General features: G+C 39.0%; 1 protein-coding gene across 8 annotated transcripts in view; it reads left to right on the plus strand.

Moving 5' to 3' along the window:
• LOC145358863 (transcription factor E2-alpha-like) overlaps positions 1-24,240 on the plus strand; it is a 119,119-nt gene that overhangs the window by 56,249 nt on the left and 38,630 nt on the right. For all 8 annotated transcript variants that reach the window (XM_080213213.1, XM_080213214.1, XM_080213207.1 and 5 more), the window contains exons 6-9: positions 3,124-3,191; positions 5,304-5,439; positions 5,750-5,799; positions 22,348-22,450. In XM_080213213.1, the coding sequence (XP_080069339.1) occupies positions 3,124-3,191; positions 5,304-5,439; positions 5,750-5,799; positions 22,348-22,450 (357 nt within the window). The remainder of the gene's footprint in view (positions 1-3,123; positions 3,192-5,303; positions 5,440-5,749; positions 5,800-22,347; positions 22,451-24,240) is intronic.

Consider the following 24,240-nt stretch of genomic DNA (forward strand, 5'->3'; position numbering starts at 1 on the left):
GAGCATCGTTAATTTGATATTAGATGGAATCTTTGGAACTATATTTTGAAACCCAGCCAAGCAAAAATTTAACACACTTATTAATCCTCTCTCTCTCAGTTTAACATTAAACTTAAAAACTACGTCATGTTTCATTTTAGAAAGTGTTTTTAACATAAGATGTATCTTTATTTTCACAGCTGCATCATTGTCATAATCTACTGGGCAAACATCAGTCTAATAGACATAGAAACTAGACTTCTGTCACTAGGCTATTTTTACATTCCAAAACTTTTGGATAGTAATGTTGCTACCTAATTAAATCTTTGTATTGATGCATTCATTTTTGAAGAAAATTATAATTACCTGGAAAATTGTAAAGTGCATGCAATGTTTTTCATTTCAGTGATCTATGATTCCTACATTGTCTTTTTACTACAATGTTTGCACTGACATGTTAACGAATCTATTGTGAAGTAAACTCGTAATTACACAACTCCATTTGTTATTAGTGCTTTAATAAAGCTTTGAACTGATGTCATAAAAATTACTTCCCCTGAATAGCCTTTGACGCCTTTTAATTGGGTGTGGCTGTTTTTATCAGCATAGGTTTTAAATTTCCTATTGGGTGACTGTTTCCATCTTTTTATGATTAGTATTTCCGATTAGCAGATTTCACAATATTTCACCTTGTGTGCTGTCTGTACTTGTCATCTCTGGAAAGGTGCGTGTAAACGTAGTGTGGAAGTTGTGGAGTCCTTTTATATTTTTCATGGGCTGTCTGTCCCATATATTTGACACCAGGCTTCCACACTCCTGCCACTGCTGCCCGCCATTAAAAATAGCCAGGAGTCAAATGTTGGCTCAAAAGCTCACTCTCGCACCTTAAAAATTCTGAGATTGGGTACTCGGTTTATTTGAAGTTGTCTTACCCCCCTGCTGTCACAATAATTGGTGCTGCAACCTGCTGTAGTTCCATTTTAAACATAACTGCATCTTGTCACACTGTGCGTTTAATTAAATTATGATACTAATGTTATAACCATTATTGGTGTTGATACATTGATAATACAGTGAGTCCACAGGACAAATAGGATGAATGAGGTGTTTCAGTGCAAAAGTCCAGTCACTTTACACAGTGCATCAGTTTTAGAATATGTTGACTGTATTTGTAGCTTAATGTCAGTGATCTGCTTCTGAGCCGGTTTTGGGTTCAAATCCCACACCTCAAGCTAGAGTAAGGCTGTGCTGTTGGAGGTGCCATCTTTAGAATAAACTGTTAAATTAAGGTTCCGCTGCCCTTTCATGTCAATTAAAAGATTTTGTTGTGCTGTACTATTCTGAAGAACAAGCATGCTTTCTCCTGTGCCCTGGCCAATAGTTTTATTCAGTCAACATCACCTAAACAGATTATCTGCACATTATCATATTGCTGTTTTTGGAACCTTGCTGTGCACAAATTGGCTGCTGTGTTTTCTGCATTGCAACAGTGATTACACTTCAAAGCACTTCATTGGATGCAGAGTGCTTAGGGACACCTTGAGGTTATGAAAGGCAGGATATAAATTGCATGTCTTTGGGTTGCTGGTTATGGGAGAAAAATTGATGTGACAGAATTTGATTTTATTAGTATACAGTGAAAAATATTGTTTTTTTGCATGCTGTTGTGAATTGTGAAAATACCACAGAATTGACACCTATATTGGACAAACATGATCCGAGTTTAACATTTCTTCTGAATGATAGAATCTCTGACAACATTGAGCTCAATATAGCATCAAAGTGTTGACGTAGATGAAGTATTCAAATTCTGAATGGCACTTGAGTTGCATCTTCAGACCCGAAAGCACGAGCTCTACCAACTGAACTGAGAGCAAGGGTGGCAATGAAAGTGTTCGTAGGAATTAATACACGTTGCAGTGTCTTTAATGCCTGGTTTGAGTAGGGGCTAAATTTGGTTAATCAAAATGGAATTATAGGGGCTATTGTTTTTGAACTGAGTGCAGTTAGTTGTCATGTTTCCCTTGGTTGCTAGATTTCAGCTAAACAAAAAATGCAGACACCTTAAAGTCCATATAAATTACATCCATAGGCTTTGCCTAAATTAATTATCTTTGTCATCTCTTCAAAAAACTTAGTCAAGCTTGTGAGACATGACCTTACCTATACAAAGTTGCCTGTCTCTAACTAGTCCATCTTTAGTTGATTTATTTGCCCCGTATATAAGCTAACTTAATTTCGCAGAGAGCAAACGGTTTAGTTTTGTATTCGTGTCCATTTACATCAAAGAACAGAAATACATTCTGGGGCAGGAGGGTTTTTTGTTGTTTGCTAAGCAATATGGAAGTTAGCTGTTATACTGCAGTGCAAATTTCCTACTGAAAAAACAGTTTGTGTATGTTAGATGTTGCTGTGAGTATGAATTGTACCCTTGGCTGCTGGGACTGAGCTCTTTACATGTATGTTCAAGTGTTCCACTTCCACAGGTCAGCTTTTAAATGCTTTCGAGTGCAGACGGGAGCATCTATTTTCCCAAAACACACAGACTCTATTTGAGATTGTAAAATGCCCAGGTGGATTAGTCACCTGCTTGAGTGCTTTTAAACTAAATTTCACACTCTTTTGGAGTTGGATTCCATCAAGTCCAAGTGCTTTGAGCTGGATTACCTGGAAAAGTCTTGACCGGCTGCGTTCCAGAATTGTGCTGCCTTTTTTTTGTGCTGATGTGCAGCAGGATGACCTTGTATGACTTTATCCTCTGAAACGTGGTGTTAAAATTGGATATGGTTTCTAAAAATGTAATTGTAAATTGATCTTAACCTTCTGCTAGAGAAAACTGAGAAAACCTAGGTTGTTCTAAAGATTGAACATGTTGAAATTGTTAATTTTGAAGCTTTAAAATTTTGCATATAAGGTTTCCGTTTGGCATAAAGGTCATGAGTGCTCAATTTGCACTACTTTGTATGTAGTTTTTTTGCTTCTATGTTTCCAGTACACATCAGGAAAACGTCAACTTTTTTGCCTCTATGGGACTGGATGTGCAATTTTCAGTTGTGCACTCCTGATGTGTAGAGTGCGGAAGTGGGAGATATATTACTGTAGTAGTTTCACCAAATGGATACTGAATGTAACTTTTTTTTATAGTCAAAAATGCTGAAAGAGTTCCTTTCCCGTCATTTGGAAGAGACTCAGCCATGCCAGGTTTAAATCAGGTAGGTGGGCTGCATGTATAATTTTATGTTTCATTTATTCAGCTAAAGTTTGTTTCCTTGGAACAATTTCTGGGAAGTAATTCACTCTCTTCTATCATTAGCACATATTAAATTATCACAATGTACCAATTCAGAGATATGACATGGGTGTAAATAAGCAATTGGCTTAGCTATATTCAAATAAGTTGTAAAATCTTTTGCAGTTGAAGATGAATACTAGCAATTGTTACAAAAACAACATTCTAGTGAAATACCAGTCTATTAAAATCACGAGTAGATTGTCTGGAATTTTTTGCAATGATCAACTAATTTGTCAAATTGCTTAAATTTTTCACTATAGTAACTTTTGCATTAGACTTGTGATTTTATGTGGATTGTTCTTAAGGCAACATCTTAAAAAGAATAAGTGAACAAACCTGTCTGTTTTTGTCTTTGAAAAAGTGTGTGCTAAATATACCCCAGATTCTTCTTAAATATTGGTTGAATTATGTCCTCATTTTACCATCTGTGTAGTCAGAAACCAGTTTGGGTATTTGATTTGAGAATGTAGATGGCATTGAATCTTTAAAATGTCATTTTGTTTCTCATTCAAAGCCATTTTAGTAAAGGTAGCAGTTAAATTGTTGCTGATGCATGATTTCATCGGTGAAAGTAATTTTAATGTGTAGAATTATGACAGTTGTAATTTGGTTATTTCTTTAGAATTTTGCATGCACAAGATGTAAGTAGGATTAAATTTTAACATTTTTACAAAAGCAAAATGCCAAAGGTGCTGAAAATCTCCGGTCAGAACTGAAAATGCTTGAAGTTCTTGAGGTAGGCAGCATCTATAGAGAGAGGACAAAGTTGACATTTTAGATTGATCACCTTTCCTCTGAACTGCTTACCAACAAGTCTGTTGCCCACTCTAATGTTACTTGCTGATTTTGTTAGAGGAAATGGCAATGGAAATAGCCTGGAAAAATGCAGAATTCTCAAAAGGCCAAATTGATTTGAATCAAAGTATAATTGGCAGGGTCAGCCATTTTTTTCTATAATGTGACAGATAATTGTACAGTTCCAAAATTTTTAAAATTCCACAGAGTATTTTTGCGAATTTTTTTGTATATTTGGTTGCATTTAAAACTACTTGAGCTAAGAGTGGGATGAAGAAATCTGTTTTTGCACGTCTGCATTTAATAACTGTTACTGAATTCCATTCTGCCATAACTCCTTACCGCTGTTTCTTTTCTATCAGAATTCATCAATCATAGAACAGAATCATAGAATCCCTACAGTGCAGAAGGAGTCCATTCAGCCCATCAAGTCTGCACTGACTCTGACAGAGCATCTTACTCAGGCCTATCCCAGTAACCCCATATATTTACCCAGTTGGTCTCCTTAACCCACATATTTTGAGACACTAAGGGGCAACTAAACATGGACAATCCCTGTAACCCCATGTAATTACTTCGTGGGGATAGCCAATCTACCTAACCTGCATGCCTTTGGAGGAAACCGAAGCACCCGGAGGACACCCACGCAGACATGGGGAGCACGTGCAAACTCTATACACAGTCACCCAAGGCCAGAATTGAACCTGGATCCCTGTAGCTGAGAGGCAGCAGTGCTAACCACTGCGTTGTATTATACAAAGATGCCATAAGATTGGCCTTTGCAAAGTGCTTTACATATTTATATTCAAAATCAGCCTTCTGAATGGGCAGCAAAGTCTAACAACTTGCTGTTTCACCAGGTCATTGAGAAGCAAATAACTTAAACCCTCTGATTCATTTATCAATGCCTCAGATGACCTGAGCAAGCATATTAATCCCACCATGGCTTGTTAACTGTACAATTATATGGTTTCAACCATCAAAATTCATTCAGTTAAACTACTGAGATCTATGTGAAAATCTTTTATGGCATGTTATTTTACAATTACTACATTGACTGAAGTTGTCATGTAACTTCAATGGAATTGTTGTTGCTTTGAGTTTTTGTGTGTTAATTTTAAATTTCTTGTAAGTAAGAGAAATTTTTGCACAACTTGAACAATATTATTAAATTCAGTGTACATAGTAAACAAAGGTGTTCACACTAATCATAAACCGCATTTATTTTCTGATGCAGGGAAGTTTTTTGAACTCTGAAATGGGAATGGCCAATTCGGGAACAATATCACCAACTGGAGTCAAACCAGGCTCACAGTATTACCCCTATCCCAGCAATCCTCGGAGGCGACCGGTGCAGGAAACAAGTAATATAGGTAACGTCCACATAGAATTGCTGTGTATTATACGTGCAATCTTCTAAGTATTATTTGCTAATCATTTGAGTAATTCTGATTTTAAATTTCTCTTCCATCCTTCGTTGTGTTTTCCTCAAAGTAAATGGATAATATTTATGTGAAGGGATTGTCTCTGTCTCATTCCCTCTCCTTTCCTTGCTCACTCGTTCTTAATTTTTTTGTTCACCTTAATTCTGCAGACGGTATTGTAGTTCATTCCCTTCAAAATGTAAACTTTATTGTCTTAGTTTTATAATTTTGATTGTTAATCCAAATTATCTCTTTCTAGAATCCCAGCCTAAGAAAGTACGGAAGGTACCTCCTGGCCTTCCATCTTCGGTAAGCACTTTGATTCTTGAAAACAATTATTAAAATAATTGGCTGGAAGTTATTTAGCTAATTTATAAACATGAAAAGTTGCCAGACTGTTTGTCTAACATCCAGAACCAGCTGAACAGATGTCTTTATCTAAATATTGGGAGGACCAACGCCATTGTCTTCAGTTATTGTCGCAAACTCTTCCCTAGATACCATTCTATTCCTATCATAGGCAACCGTCTAAGGCTGAAATCAACTTTTTGCAACCTTGATGTCATTTGATCTGGAGGTGAGCTTCCGACCACACACCTGTGCCATTGCTATAATCACCAATTTTCACCACTGTACCATTGCTTGATCCCTATCCCTGCCTGAACTTATCTGCTGCCAAAATCCACATCTGCTTTTGCTCAAGATCTGGGAGAGGGAGCTGCAAAACACTGGGGCATGCCCCCGAGAGGGTGGGAGGGGGTGCAACCAACTTCAAATAGGCAGAGTGAGGACAAAGAGCATGTGCCATCTGAAAGCTAGGAGAATGACTGTCTATTCAGTGCACCAGGTTCCAGGGTGAGTATGAAGAAGTCCCAGCTTCCAAATCTCCCCTTCTATGGGATTCCAGTTCTCTCTGAATTTCTATTGGCTTATTGTAATAAATGATCTTGAGGTACTCAAAAATCCAAACAACTAGAAGCACTAACGGGCCATTTCAGCACTGAAGTCCACATCAGCCAAGCTCCTTGTACTCACTTTACCTTTTATGGTTTTTAATTTATCCTGACTTGTCTTTTTCTTCAAACGTGTAACCTTGAAGGGAACCAAAAAAATACTGCAGCATCTTAAATTAATTCTATGGAGTGTGGGTATCACTGGCTAGGTCAGCATTTATTCTCCATCTCTAATTACCTTTGAGATGGTGATGTAATGTTTTCTTGAACCACTGCAGACCATGTAGTGTAGATACATTCACAATGCCATTAGTAACGGGTCTCAGGATTTTGATCTAGTGATAGTGATGTAATAGCAATGTAATTACAAGTCTGAATGCTGTGTGGTTGGAGGGAAACCTGAAGGTAGTGGCATCCCCAGCTTCTTGCGTCCTTGTCCCTCTTGGTGATAGAGATTCCAGGATTGAAAGGTGCAACTGAAGGAGCCTTGGTGAGTAGGTGGTACACACTGTCATTGTGCATTATGGTGGAGGCAGTGAATGTTTCAGGAGATGGATCGGGTGCCAATCAAACAGGCTGCTATGTCCTATATTGAGCTCCTTGAGTGTTGTTGAAACTGCTCATCTAGGCAAGTGGAGATTATTCCATCACACTTATGGCATGTGGACAGGCTTTGGGAAGCTGCAGAATTCCTAGCCTGACCTTTTGTAACCACAGTATTTATACTGCTAGTCCAGTTCACTTTCTGGTTAATGGTAATCCCCAGGGTAATTCAGTAATGATAATATCATGGGGAGATAGATAATGTTTTGTTGGAGATGGTCAGTTCCTGGCACTTGTGTGGCACCAATGTTATTTGCCTGTTATCAGCACAAGCCTGAATATTGTCCAGGTCTTGCTGCGTGTGGCCACAAGCTACTTCAGTATGAGTCGCAAAAGGTGCTAACTTGCGCATCATCAGCAAATATCCCCATAAGGGCAGTCATTCTCATCTCACCTTGGATTCTGGTGTTTTGTCTGTATTTGGACCAAAACTGTAGTCAGGTCAGGAGACTCCTGGTGACCTGATGAAATGCAAAGTTTGCTTTATTGAGTAAGTTTTTGCTGAGTAAATGCCTCCTCTTAGCATTGTTGACAACCTCTTCCTAACTAATTTAGGCTGAAGACCTGGATTTTAAAACTCTTGTAATAAATTGAGTTAAATGATAACTATCTAGGTAAAACTGGACAAATAATTAAAATTTGCTTCCATTCTCCTCACATTTTCCCTTTAGAAAACTAATTGTACTTTTAAAAAACCCTAATTTTTTAACCTATGTTATCCTATTTGGTAGATGTTTCCATTCATTACTTGTGATCCTAACTCAAGTTTTCTTCAAGTTTGCTTTAATGCATTTCTATTTTAGGCCCTCTAATTCTTCATTCTTAGCATGCATGGCAGTAACAATCTGGGTACACCTTATCTATAGTAATTAATATTCCATATACTTCAACGAGGCAGTCCCTTTCATTTCTTTCTAGACTATAAAGCATAAGCCTCTTTAATCTTTCCTCCTAACTTATTCACTCTGACTTGGTCCATCAGTGGGTGAGCACAGATTTTGTATAGCATTTGGGATGAGCATGGTGGGCTTGCTTAAGAATTATAACTCTCGTCAGTTTTTCCCTTGCAATCAAATTGCTCCAGCAAAGATTAAGAATATGATAAATAATGAAACATAATAAAGTAGGAGATGTGGAAGCCAGATATTGGCAATAGTTGTGGCAGGTCAGAGTGGTGGTTCTGTGTATAAACTATTAGTGCAAAGTTTTGTGAGAAAATAAGTTGCCCTGTTTTCTTGCCATTATTATTTGAAATTTATTTGATGTAGATTTTACAAGCATTGGGGGTGAGTTAAAGCAGGGGATGGAATAAAGGGCCCAGAAGCAGGAGATGCACCAGTTCCCATGATTTCTCACCCTGGCCCTGCATTTGTTACTTCTAGATTTGTCGATATTGACTCTTAGTTAATTAATGTTTCAACTTTAAAATTCTTATTCATGTTTCGAATTGTTGCCCAACCCGACAACCCCCTCCAATACCCCACACTTCCAATTCTATCTCCTTGAGCATCCCCAATTTTTAATAGCTCCACCATTGGTGGTTGCACCTTTAGCTACTCTGGAATTCGCTTCCTTAACCCTCTCCTCCCCTCCTTCCTGTAGGATGCCCTTGAAAACCTGTGTCTTTGACTAAACATTTGGTCATCACCCCTAATACCTTACGTTATTTGGGTCACATTTGAAAATGCTTTTGTGAATCATTTTGGAACATTTTACTATGTTGAAAGTGCGATACAACTGCAAGGTACTGTTTCAATAAAGCATAATGTTCAAAGTAAGTTTGTTAACCTCCACATAGTTGTGGCTGCTGTGCTAAACATGGGCAACCTTGGTCAGAAGCCACAGGTGATTGTGTGTAAAGTGGGAAAAACTCATGCTGATATGTTGAGGGATGCCTTAAGATTAGTTTGGTGTTTGTTGAGAGAGAAGATAATGGAGTATTCTGAAAAATTGAGAAAGATGGCTGCCTCTTAAGATGTGCGTGTGGGTATGTGTTCATTAAAACTCTGCTACCCTAAAATGTGGTTATTCAAGTGCACTCTTGGGAACTTAGCTACCACTGATAGCAGCATTAGCTGTTTGACTCAGGAGGCAGACTCTCAACAACGGATTATGATTTGTATGTGTCCCAGGAGAGAAGTAAAGATTTTCTTGATATGCTGTTGTTTTCATGCCCCTAGGCGTGTTGAAACTGGGAATTCGATATGCTGAGTTTAACAATTACATTTTCTAGGCTATCTTGCATTTTACTTTTATGTTGATTATAAGCAACATTGTTTGCCCAGGATGAAACAAAAAATGCATGTATTTCAAAATGAGTTGCAGGATCTCATAGATTAAAATTTTGATCATTGCTATAATGGAAAGTGTTGTCATGTTAGACCATGGAAATGGGCAGGCGAGCATTTCCAAACCCCATTATGGCAGACATTTTAAATAAATCAGCAGAGGTATGTGGAATGATTATACAGCGTAATCATTCGTCCCAAGACTCTGCATTTGGAGGATGTGTTCAAATCCCACCATGGTAGTCCACTTTAAGATAATTGGCAAAAGAATTAGACACGGAGTACAATATGTTATGATTGAGGGTAGTACTGGGTGAAAGCCTGATTGAAACAGGTTAATCAATTATTTCAGAAGGGAGTTGGAGAAACACCTGAACAGGAACATTTTGCAGGGCTTTGGGGAAACGAGGGAGGAATGGGGCTAACAACTTTTCTAAAGATCTAGAACAAGCATATAGGTTAGTGTTCTTCCTCTGCCGTACTGTTGTACGATCAATGATTTTGTAGTAAACTCAGCTTTTAAGAATTAGAATTCAAATATGTTAGAATTTCATAACTAATTGGGACTTTTCTATTATCTATATCAGCTCTGGTTTAGTGACAGCATTGTTGCTTGACTCAAAAGGTTCTCGTTTCAAGTTCAACTCCAAGACCTCCACACACAAATCAAAGCTGATGCACCAGCACAATATTGACAGTGTTGCACTGTCAGGAGTGCCATCTTTCAGTTGAAACATTAAACCAAGACTTCCTTCTGCTCTCAGGTTGACGTAAAGATCCCCAGCACTATTTTGAAAAAGGGTTGGGGAGTTACCCTGATCGATGTTTATCCCTCAATGAAAATCACAATGGCCATTGTCACGTTGCTGTTGTACACAAATTGGCTGTTTCCTACACTGCAGTGCTTCAGAAATACTTCCTTGGTTGTATAATGGTGGTGAAAGGTGCTATATAATTGCAAACCTCTGCTTGCTTGCAAAGACTACATTTGCTTTAAGTGAGAAGCCACAATGAAGAATCAAGGCCTCATCCATAGGAAACTTATCTTTTTTTAAAAAACTGATTCGCTGACTGCTCAAAAGGCTAAAGATTGCAGGAAAGAGGAAAATCTGAGGGAGATTTGGAATGCCTCAGTGATATGGTTGGGCAGAGGAATCAGTTTTGATTTCAGCACCATAGCAGGTATGGAGAGGAGCAAGATGAAATGATTTGGGAACCAATTGAAAGAAAGAAGGAATAACTGAAGGATGATGCATGAATTCATAATTAGTGTTTTGAAAAAAAACTTGCAAGAAGTAGAGTACAGTATCAAAAGAATAACAAAGAAACTAAGTGAAATATGAATTGCCTTGCCTATCAGAGGGTTAGCCATTTCTTCCTTTTTTTCTCTCTAGGTTATAGAAGACCATGCCTAAATGTGCTCTTATTTACTGGAGAGTTTAAAAGTTAACGGAACTAGCTTTACGTTCAGATAACAATGACAATGTTTGACCTATTATTGTTTTAATTTCATTCATAATGTTAAGTCATTATTTTCCATTTGGTACGGCAACCTTGAAGTGACTACTTTTTGCCATCAGATTTGTGGTACATTCTACTGGTTGAAAGTGTTTATGGAGTTATTCAATGTTAATCTGGTATTCACAGATTTTAAGAAAGGTATGCTGCTTTTTTTTGGTTTCTGCTATCTATATTCACAAATAAATACCAATAAAACGCCTACATAGAAGGCAGTATCCCAGCCTGTGAGAAAGCAGAAGATAACTAGCAATTTTTCCTGAAGCAGTTGTCCATTATTGCAATTCGAATGAATAATAGAATTTGTGCACATAGCTGGATAATGGAGCATGTTGTGCATTAAGATGTTTTTGGCAGCTAGCGTTTATCTTTTAATTTGCCTTGTCCCATTTAACATTTTTCTTCAGGCTCATTACTTTCCATCCCAAGGTGATGATCCTATGAAAAATGAAATAATCAGTACCATTTTCAAGAATTGTTGCAGATTTTTAGTTTATCATGCTAAACACCATTTCCTCGATTGGTTATATCTGGGCAAATTAAACATTGAATTTAATTTGAAGGATCACTGGTATCCCGTTGTGCAAATGACAGTCAAAGTTGAAAAAACGGATAAACCTTTTAGAACTGAGGTAAGGAGAAATCTCACCGAGAGAGAGGTGAATCAGTAGAGTTCCCCACCACAAAGAAAGTGAGGTCAAAATGTTGTAGATATAGCTCTTGGGACTGAAGGAATCAGTGGATATGGGGGGAAGACAGGATTAGGATATTGAATTTGATGATCAGCCATGGTCAAGATGAATGGCAGAGCAGGCTCGAAGGGCCAAATGGTGTACTTCTGCTTCCAGTTTCTGTTGCTATGTAAATGCAGTAGCATTATCAGTAGCCGTAGCTTGGGTTAGGGAGAGAAGAAAAACATAATAGTTTGTGCTTAAAGTGTAGTAGAGTTGATCAACTGGATCCAATCGAGGCCATCTCTCCTGCCTCATAGTTACCAAAGAAGGTGTGATGCATGCAAGAGTTGGGCACATTTCACATTTAGGCACCTGTTTTGTTTACACAATCTGTACCACTGGAAGATGTTCCTAAAATAATTCCATCGTGTTAAATTGTGTTTAAGGAATTTATTAATTCTGCTTAAACATTGCAAAGGAAAGTATTGGTCCTTTGCTTGTTAGAGCAAAACAAAATAATATACAGTAATGTACACTATCCTTAGCCAGTTATAAGGATAAATTGATATTCCCACCTCCAGATATGGCCAGTTAAACTTTACAGGCCAAGAAGAGACTGAAGCATGCACATGGAGTTCAAGTACCCAATTGAACTAGTTTATTCTACTTTTGTTTATATGCATGTACAAATGGCCACAAGAGGATGCTATTATACCATTAAGCCTGTCTTAATTGCCAAAGTAAAAAGTCTGACAACACCAGGTTTTAGTCCAACCTATTTATTTGATAATATACTCACTAGCTTTCGGGGTTACCCCCTTCGTCAGGAAGGGGGTAACCCCGAAAGCTAGTGAGTATATTATCAAATAAATAGGTTGGACTAAAACCTGGTGTTGTCAGACTTTTTACTGTGTTTACGCCAGTCCAACGCCGGCATACCCACATCTTAATTGCCAAAGCCAGAGTTTTACTACAACTCCTGCCTGGCATGATAGTATGGAAGTGAATGGTAACTTAAATGGTCCAGCCCAGTGCTGGGGGTGACATGTCATGGTGGAGCCTTAAAACCCTGGTCCAAGTGTCTACGTGCAAGTCTTTATTCTTTTTGTCTTTATTTTCAAATGGGATGGATTAATAGCAGTTGTACAAGCAATAGGTTAGGATTTGGGAATGATTAAAGTTAGCTTAGTTCCTAAATTTTCTGATATTATGCCTGCATTACTCAGTAAAATTCTGAGGACAGCATTATTGTTCTGTGGTTCTTTTTGGACTTACTAGTTGTGTTTAATGTTCGTAAACTGAGGATATATAAACAGGGCTCCCCTTCAAACAAAGTAATGTAGTTTGTGAAATTCACACCTAAGATTCAATGCAAATTAACTGTGGCTGAAGTGTGTTTAACTTGAACATTGCCACAATTAATTCCTTTAGGATGTGATTGAGCTAAATTAGTTTCCACTCAAGAATTTGTGTTTTGCAGTTCTGCATTCAAATCATGGTGCAAAAGCCCATCTGTAAATCATACCTTTAGTCAGCCAATCTGAACTACTTAGCATTAGAAGTTCCATTTTCAGCTGATCCAGCATTCAATGTGGGCTTTGTTTACGGCAGCCAAGTGGCGACACTGATGCCTTTGGGGACGATGTTTCTATTTTTTCCCTTGTAAGAACCCAACTGGGTGTTTACATTATAACTGGATGAAATGACAATTAAGGTGGACTGACGTGTAGTTACAGTTCAAGTATTGTTTTATGCAGTTCTCTAGCGACACAAGTCAAGTAGGGTAGAAGCAAGATTATCTTTCATTATCAGTCCCTGGTGAGTAAATTAACGTGACATTCAAAACTGAAGCACACTGGTGCTTCGAATACATACAGTATTTATCATCACTCTGGCTTTTTGTGTTAAAGGTAGTGTCACATTTCTGATCTATTAGCTTGAAATATTATGCCTGAGTTGAGTGCTGTTGGAAATCTGAAAAGTGCTGAAAGTTTACATCCGTATGGAGGAGTTTGTCTTGTTTATTAGGAATCTACTGCCTTGCTGCCATTACTTGGCCAAGTATTACTTTCAAACTTTTCTGCCCGTGTTGCCCTGCAAATATTGACTCATTTTCAGAGATCTCTGAAAAGCAATGTTGTCACTATAGAAAGCATTTTTGTTCATAGTTTTTTCCCATGGCACTGGTCAAAGCCAAATGTACTTAGCAAATAAGTTGGAGTTGGGTATAACTGCGCTTGAGCAGGCAAACATTGGCATTGGCAAGTGAGAAATAACTGAACCAGTGAAGGCAAACCAGTTTGGCCTCAAGTCCTGCATTCAGTGTTTCTACTTGGATAATTGGATCTGGTTTGCTATGCTATGGTTAATTAGTGAAAATCTGCAACTCAAAAAACCGAGCAATAGAATTAGACGGAAAGTGCATTCATGCAGTATGAACTGAGGAGCTAGGGATGCAGGACTGCGGTGTAGGGCACAATTATAGCATGACAAGTCTACCCTGGTAGTTTCTACAGGATTTGAAATATGGACATACAAGCTTGTATGCAATGGAAAGCGTTGATGCAGATATGACAAACAACCAACTAGAAATAAGATTTCATCAGCAAAAAGTCTATATGATTGCAGGTTTTTTTGTATGTTAATACTGTAGGAGATGTGCAGAATTCAATAGTGTGAACATAGATACGATGACCTCACTGACTCCAGATTTAATTGTAGGTTTTTAAATAGTGCAAAACTGGGTGCTCAGCTCCGAGTATCAATCTTGTACACAGATTTGTTCAGCCTCTAAACTGCAAATCAACCAAGTCACCATTGGTTTATCTATCTTTGTAGCTGCAGATGTATTTTTAGCTTTTTCTATTCTGTTAGATTGGGGTTTTTTTTTGCAAAATGATACTCTGAAGCACCAGATATTTGTCCTGCAGCAAGCTGCAATGTGTATTTTCAATATTTTAAATTTGAAGTTATCAACTACCTCAAACATTCCATTGCTACATCTCTGACACACCAGTGGCAGTTGTGTACTATCTGCAAAGTGCACTTCAGCAGTTCTCCAAGGTTTGTTTGACAACATCTCCTAAACATGTGACCTCGACCACCAAAACGGAGTGGGGCAGCAGTGGCATGGGACTACCGCTACCTGTAGGTTCCCCCCTTAAGTCAAAAATCATTCTGACATGGGAATATATTGTGTTCTTTTGTCGTTGCTGGGCCAAAATTCTGCAACTCTCCCAGCAGCACTGAGGGTGTATATTCACCACCCTTTTCAGCGTTAGTTAAGAGATGGACAAGAACTTTTGGCCTTTTCAGCCATATCCATAGCTAATGGAGGAATTAAAAAATAATCGTTTAAACATTTTTAATCCTTTTGTCCCATTCCTGCACCTTAAGTACTGTATCATCCTCCTCCAAGGTACCACTTACTATCTTTAGGTTGGACTAGCTGAATATCAAGTTGACCCTAAAATCTGTGCTTTGCTTTTTTAAAGTTCGTGGATTGTTGTGTTGCATTTTTGATCTGCTGTTACATAGATGGATAATGCAATTTCATTTCTTAGCTGTTTTAAACCCATGTATATTTTGGGTAATTGAAAGTGCACAAATTGGCCCTAACATCCTGTTCAAATATGGGTGGCATAGTGGTTACCACTACATCGCCCAAGTTTGGTTCCTGGCTGGATTGCTGTCTGTGAAGTCTGCACATTCTCCCTGTGACCTCATGTGTTTCCTCTGGGTGCTCTGGTTACCCCCTTCAGTCTGCAAGGTGTGCTGGTTAGGTGCATTGGCCAGGCTAAATCCTCCTTCGCTGTACCCAAACAGGCACTGGAATGTGGTGACTAGGGGATTAATTCTTCTCTTGTACTTGATTGGGGCGGGTGTAATTTAATGGAACCTGGGAAGTAACTTCTGCAAGATAAGCATGTTTGTGGGAACAGAGAATCTGTAGAAATCCATTTTGTGGTCTTGTCATGAGTTTCTCAGCAGTTTGCATGAGATTTTTCTCTCAATTTCTGAACTTAATTTTTGTTCTCTTGTTTGCTGCCTCTGTTGGAAAGTAGAAGATAGAATTTATAGAAAAAATTGAGCACCTTTAATTGAAGCCTTTTACATAATTTTGCTGTTGAGTTGCAAGGTGATAATTTTCTGGCCTCGTCAGGTTTATTTAGAATCTGATGTACGCATACCTCCTGCCCAGCTGTGTTTAAAACTGGTAAGGTGCCAGAAACGGACAGATGGCATAGTTATTAGATGTGCATCATTCAATTCCCTTCCTGATGCTTGCTGTTTAATCAGATTATAAAAAAAAGTCAATTTTACTAGATTCATATTCGACTCAGTAACCTGTTCCATTTTTCTCAGTTGTAAATGGAAAGATTTAGATTTAGAAAAGATGTATTGTAGTAGAAAAATAATTTGCATCTGACTTCTAGTTATGCATTATTGCCTGCAACACTGAAGTATTTTATGAATGATAGGTAATTACTTCAAAATATTTGTGCTCATCCATCCATAGAATTTTGGTCCTTTGGGAATAGAATATTTTCCATTTTGAGAATCTGCTGTTGTATTACTAGAATCAAATAACTTTTAATTTTTAGTTTGTATCTTTTCTATCTAATCCTAGCCAGGGAATCTGCAATGGTGGCTTCTCTTCCCATTCTTGCACATTAACCCTGATGTTCCCCCAAAGATCTATCTCGGCCCTCTCCCATTGCTTTTCTGCAAGCAATCCCTTGAAGACACAGCAGCAGTTTCCATATCTATATTGATGGCACCCACCTGTACCTCGGCACCACCTCCATCAACCCCTTCGCTGTCTGTGTGCTTGCCTAACATCCAGTACAAGATGAGCAGAAATTTTCTCCAATTAAATATTGGGCAGATAAAGCTCAGTCCACTTCAAAATTTTGTCCCATAGTCATCAATTCCATTCTTTCCTCTGACCACTGGATGAGGCTGAGCCACACTGGCTGCAACTTTGATGTCACGTTTGGCCCCAAAACAAGCTTCTGACTACACGTGCCAAATCTAAGACTGTATTTTCTCCCCCTTAACATTGCCTAACTTCATCCCTTTGTTAATACATTCCCAGTCAGCCCCCCTCATTTTACTGCATGTAAACTTGACCCCACCCAAACTTCTGCCTTTACCCTAGCTTGTACCAAAGTCCAGTGCGCTAATTCAGTTTTTGTTCCCCCACTGACCTACATTGGCTTCCACTTAATCTGTGCCTCACTTTTTTCATTCTCATCCTTGTTTTTAAATCTATCCATGACATTGCCAGTCCTATCTATGTATATTCCATTCCCACAATCCTTTTATTTTCTGTATTACTCTAAATTCTGACTCCTTGAGCATTCCTGATTTTAGTTGTTTCTGCATTGACTATGCCTCCAGCTGCCAAGGCCCAAAGATTTGGAATTTCTTTCCTTCCTTCTTCCTTTACCTCTACCTTACTTTCCTCTTTTATGACATAACCTTAAAAGCTACCACTTCAACCAAGCTTTTGGTCATCTGGCCTAATATCAAGTTGTGTGCTTTGGTCCAGAATGCTCCTGTGAACTACTTTTTGGATGGCTTATGCCAAGGATACTACATAAATACTTGTCCGATTTTGCAATAATAAGCTAATGGCATTAATCTTGAGCCTCTTAAGTAATGTAATTGTTGCACTTTTTAATATTTGTAAAAATTTAATTCAAAGCAACTCGTGTAAAATGCCCACCTACAAAGGTGCTATTCGTGGTACCCTCCTACTTGACTTCTTGCCTTTACATGCTGAGGGGCATATCTTTTTAAAACTAACTTTTGTAGCATTCACTAAACAAATCATAGAAATTACAATATAGTAGGCCATCATGCATGTGTTGGTTCCTTCTTATTGAAGGGTGCCATTGTCTGGATTCTTTTATAATTTGCATATGTTTATCCATTTCCCTTCAGTTATATTATCTAGCTCAAATGTCATTTTGTGAAAAAACATTGGATTTTATTAAGCCTCCTGTGGCTTAAGAAAGGACTATCTCCCATCTTAATTGATTCTTCCAATCGGAGTCTCCCCTTATTAGGTCACTAATCAGTGGTAGCAATCCATCAATTTATACCCCCCTTTTTAAAAAGAGTACTTTTACAGATTTGAAAACGATCACTGTTCCCTTTGCCTCTCCCAGATTATTGAAAAGGCCCCAAATTTTTAAGCTGTTCATAATGATGAACGCTCAATTTCCTGTATTATTTCAGTGAATGTGGCTGAAGACTTTCTTTTGACTTCCGGTACCTGAAACTGCATGTTATATTCCAGCTGTGATCTAATCAATAGTTTTGTACAATTGTTATATTTTCCATTCAAGTCCCATGTATGAAATCTAGAATATATAATTTGCTTATTTTTTGTGAGCTCCCATTTTTGATGATCATTATTCCTACTCAGAGATTTCTCTTCCCTTTCATGTTTAAGAATCTTGATGTTTATGGTATACTGCTTTTTTTACAAAATGACTTAATCAGCTACACCTGCCATCTGTCTGCTCTCTGTTAGCTTGTCTGCGCTCTTCAATCTCCTGCCTGTTTATTTTTTCACTGCATTCAAGGGAGGTGCAAACATTTAGCTGCGTCCCAACAAAAGTGATTAGGGAGAAGATCAGAGAAAGATTAGAACAAACAATGTTTTCTTGTCCTGCGAAATGGCATCTGAGATCCATACAGGTCAGCCTTAGCAACACCTTTTATTTGGAGGAAGTGACTGAGTCAAGCAGCCAAGTTTAGCCAGGCAGAGGACTGCAATGGTCTATGATGGCTGGCTGGACCTCCTTTTAGGAAAGAAAAGTGGGGACTTCGAGCTGTGCTGGTCGGAGATGGAACTGTGGACAGATTACATAATGAAAAAGGAACTGTTAGTGCCAGAAAACTAGAAACAAAGTGGGGAAAGTCTTGGATGTAGTTGGTGAGAAACTGAATGGAGAAGTAATAGTCGAGGCAGGAAGAAATTGGTTCTGTGGGGGCAAGGACAGGCTGAAGAGGAAAAGATAGGTCTAGAAGAGTAGTTCTGTTTGTAAAACTTGGAAAGATCATGAAAGTGAACTTAGTAGATTTGGGTACTGGAAATTGGATGCTGTGGAAGGGGAGATAGGAGGAAATAGAACATAGAACACTACAGCACAAACAGGCCCTTCGGCACACGAGTTGCACCGATCACATCAACACCTACCAATCTATAGACCTATCTATAACCCCCAATCCCATTAAACCCCATATACTCATCCAGAAGTCTTTTAAAAGACCCCAGCAAGTTCGCCTCCACCACCACTGACGGCAGCCGATTCCATTCACTCACCACCCTGAGTGAAAAACTTACCCCTAACATCACTTCTGTACTTTCCTCCCCGCACCTTAAATCTGTGTCGTCTCGTAGCGACCATTTCAACCTGGGGAAATAGCCTCTGAGAATCCACCCTATCTATTCCTCTCAACATTTTATAAACTTCTATCAGGTCGCCTCTCAACCTTCGTCTCTCCAGGGAAAAGAGTCCCAGCTCCCTCAACCTAACTTCATAAGGCATGCCTCCCAGTCCAGGCAACATCCTTGTAAATCTCTTCTGTACCCTTTCAATAGCTTCTACGTCTTTCCTATAGTGAGGCGACCAGAACTGCGCACAGTACTCCGAATGAGGCCTGACAAGGGTCTTATAAAGTTGCAGCATTACCTCCCGACTCCTAAACTCAATCCCTCGATTAATGAAGGCCAGTACACCATATGCCTTCTTGACCACCTCCTCCTCCTGCGAGGCCGATTTAAGAGTCCTGTGGACCCGGACCCCAAGATCCTTCTGCTCTTCAACACTACTAAGACTCCTGCCCTTGATAGTGTACTCGTTTATCCCGTTGGTTCTGCCAAAATGGACGACTACACATTTATCCGCGTTGAAGTCCATCTGCCACTTCTCTGCCCAGTCCTGCATCCTATTTATGTCCTGCTGCAACTTTTGACATCCTTCCAGACCATCCACAACACCACCGACCTTCGTGTCATCAGCGAACTTACTTACCCATCCCTCCACTTCCTCATCCAGGTCATTTATGAAAATGACAAACAGCAAGGGTCCTAGAACAGATCCCTGGGGCACTCCACTGGTGACTGACCTCCATTCAGAAAAAGACCCATCCACAACCACTCTCTGCCTTCTGCAGGCAAGCCAGTTCTGGATCCACAAGGCCAAAGCCCCTTGGATCCCATGCCCTCTCACCTTCTCAAGTCTTGCATGGGGGACCTTATCAAACGCCTTGCTGAAGTCCATGTACACCACGTCCACTGCACTTCCTTCGTCAATGTGTTCAGTCACATTATCGAAGAACTCAACTAGGCTCGTAAGGCACGACCTGCCCTTGACAAATCCATGCTGACTATTCTTGATCATGTCAAACCTCTCCAAATGCTCGTAAATCTTGTCCCTCAGAAGCCTCTCCATCAGCTTACCAACCACTGAGGTCAGACTCACCGGTCGGTAATTTCCCGGGCTATCTCTGTTCCCTTTCTTGAAAATAGGAACTACATCCGCAATCCTCCAATCTTCCGGAACCCCTCCCGTCTCCATTGACGACACAAAGATCATCGCCAGGGGCTCTGCAATCACTTCCCTCGCCTCCCACAGTATCCTGGGGTACATCCCATCTGGTCCCGGCGACTTATCTATCTTGATAGAATTCAAAAGTTCTAACACATCCCCCTCCTTAATATCCACATACTCACTCTTTTCCATCTCCTGCAAATCCGTAGCAAAATCTCCCAGATCAGCTTCCACCATGAATACTGAGGCAAAGTACTCATTAAGCACCTCTGCCATTCTGGTTCCACACAGACCTTTCCCCCTTCACCTTTTACAGATCCTGTCCCTTCTCTTCTCATCCTTTTACCTTTCACATATTTATAGAAGGCCTTGGGATTCTCCTTAATCTTACCCACCAAGGTCTTCTCATGACCCCTTCTGGCTCTCCTAATTTCCCTTTTAAGCTCCTTTCTACAGTCCTTATACTCCTCAAGATCCTTAACCTCTCCTAGTTCCCTGAACCTTTTGTACACCTTCCTTTTCCTCCTGAAATGTCAGAGTTGACATTCAGCTTTTGCAAACTAAAGGTCAGTTAACTAAACAACAACAGCAGCAGCACCACCTAATCAGATTGGACCTGAGAAACAGAGTCTTGCTAATTAGGAGGAAGGTAAGGTAGAGTAGAGCAGAACAATTAAACCAGCCTGGCGCACCAGCCCTCAGTGAAAAGATTTCAAATGGGCATAAGTCAGAGGGAGGAATCCAGGTGAAGCAAGAATTCTGAAGATCAGAGAAAGGGCCTGCTGTGTGGGACGGATTCATAGCCAAAGACACAAACTTGACGGTGACTGAAGAAGAGCTCATTGTCATACCCAGTTTAAAATTTATTGAGATGGGAGTGTAAGACTGAGTGCTCAAATTTTCAGTCAAATGAATTAGTAAACACAGGATCCTTTCCCATCCAAATTATAACTCTTGAAGCATATACTGTGAAGCTTTTAAACATTTACTTAAAAACCTTCTCTTGATCAAGGTTGAAATCATCACCAGCCTTGATAACTGTGGGTCCACCTGGTGATGATTCCTCTGCTCTTGATGCTCCCCATGCACACTCCCCTCCAGGGTGAGACAGGATGTCCATATTGCTCTGCACATAATCCACAATTCCCTCCCAAATCCCGCCAAACCCATCTTTAACCATTGCTCATGGACGGTCTTCCCCCACCCCCCAAGAAAGTCTTTACAAACTTGCTAGGATCAATACTTATCGGGAGAGTAAAAACAGGGGCGGAGAGTGAGTTTAGAACAAGAGATTGGGTCAGAAGGAAGAGAAGGGGAAGATGGACTTGTAGGACGATGGTATTAAAATGTTACTCAATTGGTTAGAAAGCATTTTGGCTTTGTTCAGTATAATAGCAATACATTACTGTACAAAAATGTGATACCGTCTGCAATAGGAATTTTTTCCCAAAAAAGAAGCTGTTGGGAATTCATCAGAACGACAGATACTTTATTAGCACAAATAATTTGCATATCTCTGGAATCTTTCACATTCTCAGCACTCTGTGTGCTTCACGGTCAATGAATTACTTTTAAAGGTCATTTTTGAGTAGACAGAATTGTAGCGAGAGCCTACAATCAGAAGGCATTGAATGATCGGTAAATCAAGACCACTGATTCGACCATTACAGAGCAATTGAATTTTGATTTCAGATGTCAGGAAAAAAAGTCCCGTAGTGCCTTGTTTTAAAAACAGGATTTGTTTTATTACAGCACCTTGAACAATTGTGCAGAATTATTAATGAATATGGTCAAGGAATGTAAGTTTTCGCCCTGCCCCCAAAAGGTTACAAAATCCTAGAATCTTGTGCAGTGAAAGACGAATTTGCTTTATTTAGCTCTGTCTGTTATGTTTCAGTTGGTTTAAAAAAAAATGCTGGGTGTTGAGATTGTTAGCATGACAAACTCTAAGGTAGTGCTATCAAAATGTTTGTAGGCATACTGGATGTTCTATGCTAATTGAGGTTAGTGATGAGGGCAAGGGATATGAAATGCCCATTTTATGTTGAGGGGACCTCTTCGTATTCTAAACTTTTGTGATTATGATCATGTAAATTGTAAAAATACAATTTATTACGAAATCTTTTGAGGTGATTTTTGAGAAGTATTTGAGTTAAAATGGCAAATAGTGCAGAAATTGAGATTTAAGACCATGAACCAGTTTTTTAAGGTGAGTATTTGCGTAACAAAATTCCTTTGTCGTCCAATGCAGGTCTATGCTTCAACATCAAGTGAGGAATATAGTAGAGATTCAGCTGGATATTCTTCATCCAAACCTTCAGGTTCTGTATTTCCAGGCTCCTTCTATATCCAAGGTAAAAGGCTAATTTCTGATAACTGAATTAATCAACATTGAACTGGTGAATGCTTTTGTGTTTTTATTAAGTTCACAAATGATTGTGAAAATATGTCTAATCGAGCTTTTGAAAAGTCTGTTTTCTTGAGGAAACCACTACTTGTTAACTTGAAATAAAAACTGAAAATGCTGAATAATGCATCAGGTCTGGCATCATCACTGAAGAGAGAAACAGTTAACATTTTGAGTCTGTATAACTCAAGAAATGTTGAGTTAACTTTGTTAAGAAATGTTAACTCTGTTTCTCTCTCCACAGATGCTGCCGGACCTGTTGAGTTTAACCAGCATTTTCTGTTATTTCAGCTTTCCAGCATCAGCAGTATTTTGCGTCTATTGTTATCTTGTGTAGTTCTAATTTTATACATTCTCATTGCTTGAAAACACCTCTGGAATATTACCCAAACAAATTAAATGGAAAAGAAACTCAATACCACCAAAAAGAAATCTAAATTGATACACTGCTAGAACTGAAGTTACTCATAGAAGTTCATTGTAAAAAAAAATTCTATAGGAAAGCTAGTCCCATCAAGGAAAATTTATAAGAGATTAAACTTGAGGATTGGGGTCTTCCTTCTCTGTTCTGCAAATATTGGTCAAAACCATTGCAGCCCAAGAATATTTGCAGATGCTTTGAGCCTTGCAGATCTTCTCAAACCAGTTTTTTCCATTGTGCCCCTGCATAATTTTCACTTGTTTTGTTTGTTTTATGTATCTTGGCTGATAGTTTTGATTGAAGAGCCAAGAATGTCTTGTAAATGTGATGGTCAAGTACAGCAAGTCTTCCTGCAGTCTAACCTGAGGTACAAGAGAATTACGACAGTTCTTGTTGCTCTTATTGTCTTTGCACCAGCCATGCCAATTCTGGAACTGTGGAGTTGGTCTAATAAAGTTAATTAATCAGTGGATAAAGGCATCAATCTCTGGCTGATGTTGCAGTCGATGCCATCCCAATGAGTTGATTCTTCACCTACCTCTTGTACGAAGAAAAATCTTTCACTTAAGCAGGTTCAATGTGAGAAATATTTAATAGGGATGTCCTAACTGGCAAGACTTCTGCGTCTTGAGTCTCTGCAGCATTCCTGCTTATGGTGGGAGTGGGCTGAAGTTCACTCCATAATTGATTATTTGTCTTACGTGAGTATTTCAGCAACAGATTAGTGGTAATCACAGATTGAATTTATGGAGCAGCTTTGAGGGGGTGTCCAAGAATAATGAATCTGGATCAGCAAGGATTTGATTGAAAATAGCAGCTGAACACAACATAGTGATATTGTATTTTTCACTGTCTTCAGTTTGAAGATGCATGGTTTCTAGTTTTTGTCTTTAAAAGTTCATCGAATCCTGAATTTCTTGTGAATTTGATTGGTGTCCGTGGGCTTAACGTTAGAGGGATCTATTTGAAATTAATCTTTGTATCCATGCAATTTTGAGCCCAGAGCTTTTACTACATGTATGTAGTCATGGTAACCTAAATGTATTTGCAGAGGTTTCAGATGCACTTACGGCAGTTGCCTGGTTTGAGTATCCTCACACCAGTGAGCCAAAAGAGACTTGTATACCACGTGGCATTTAATTTCAAATTTCTTGTGGAGCTGGAGAAGCTCCAAATTGAATCTTCCTAGGGTATCCACTTCATAACTTCAGTTAAATTAAACTTTCCGGGGGCAGAGTTTTTTCCCCCAAAATGCAGTATTTAAACAGACCATAAATCCCTCAAATAAAAAGGAAAATGCTGGAAATACTCAACAG

This window comes from Carcharhinus amblyrhynchos, chromosome 26 (assembly GCF_965287045.1).
Source record: "Carcharhinus amblyrhynchos chromosome 26, sCarAmb.v2.hapA, whole genome shotgun sequence".
Taxonomy (NCBI): domain Eukaryota; kingdom Metazoa; phylum Chordata; class Chondrichthyes; order Carcharhiniformes; family Carcharhinidae; genus Carcharhinus; species Carcharhinus amblyrhynchos.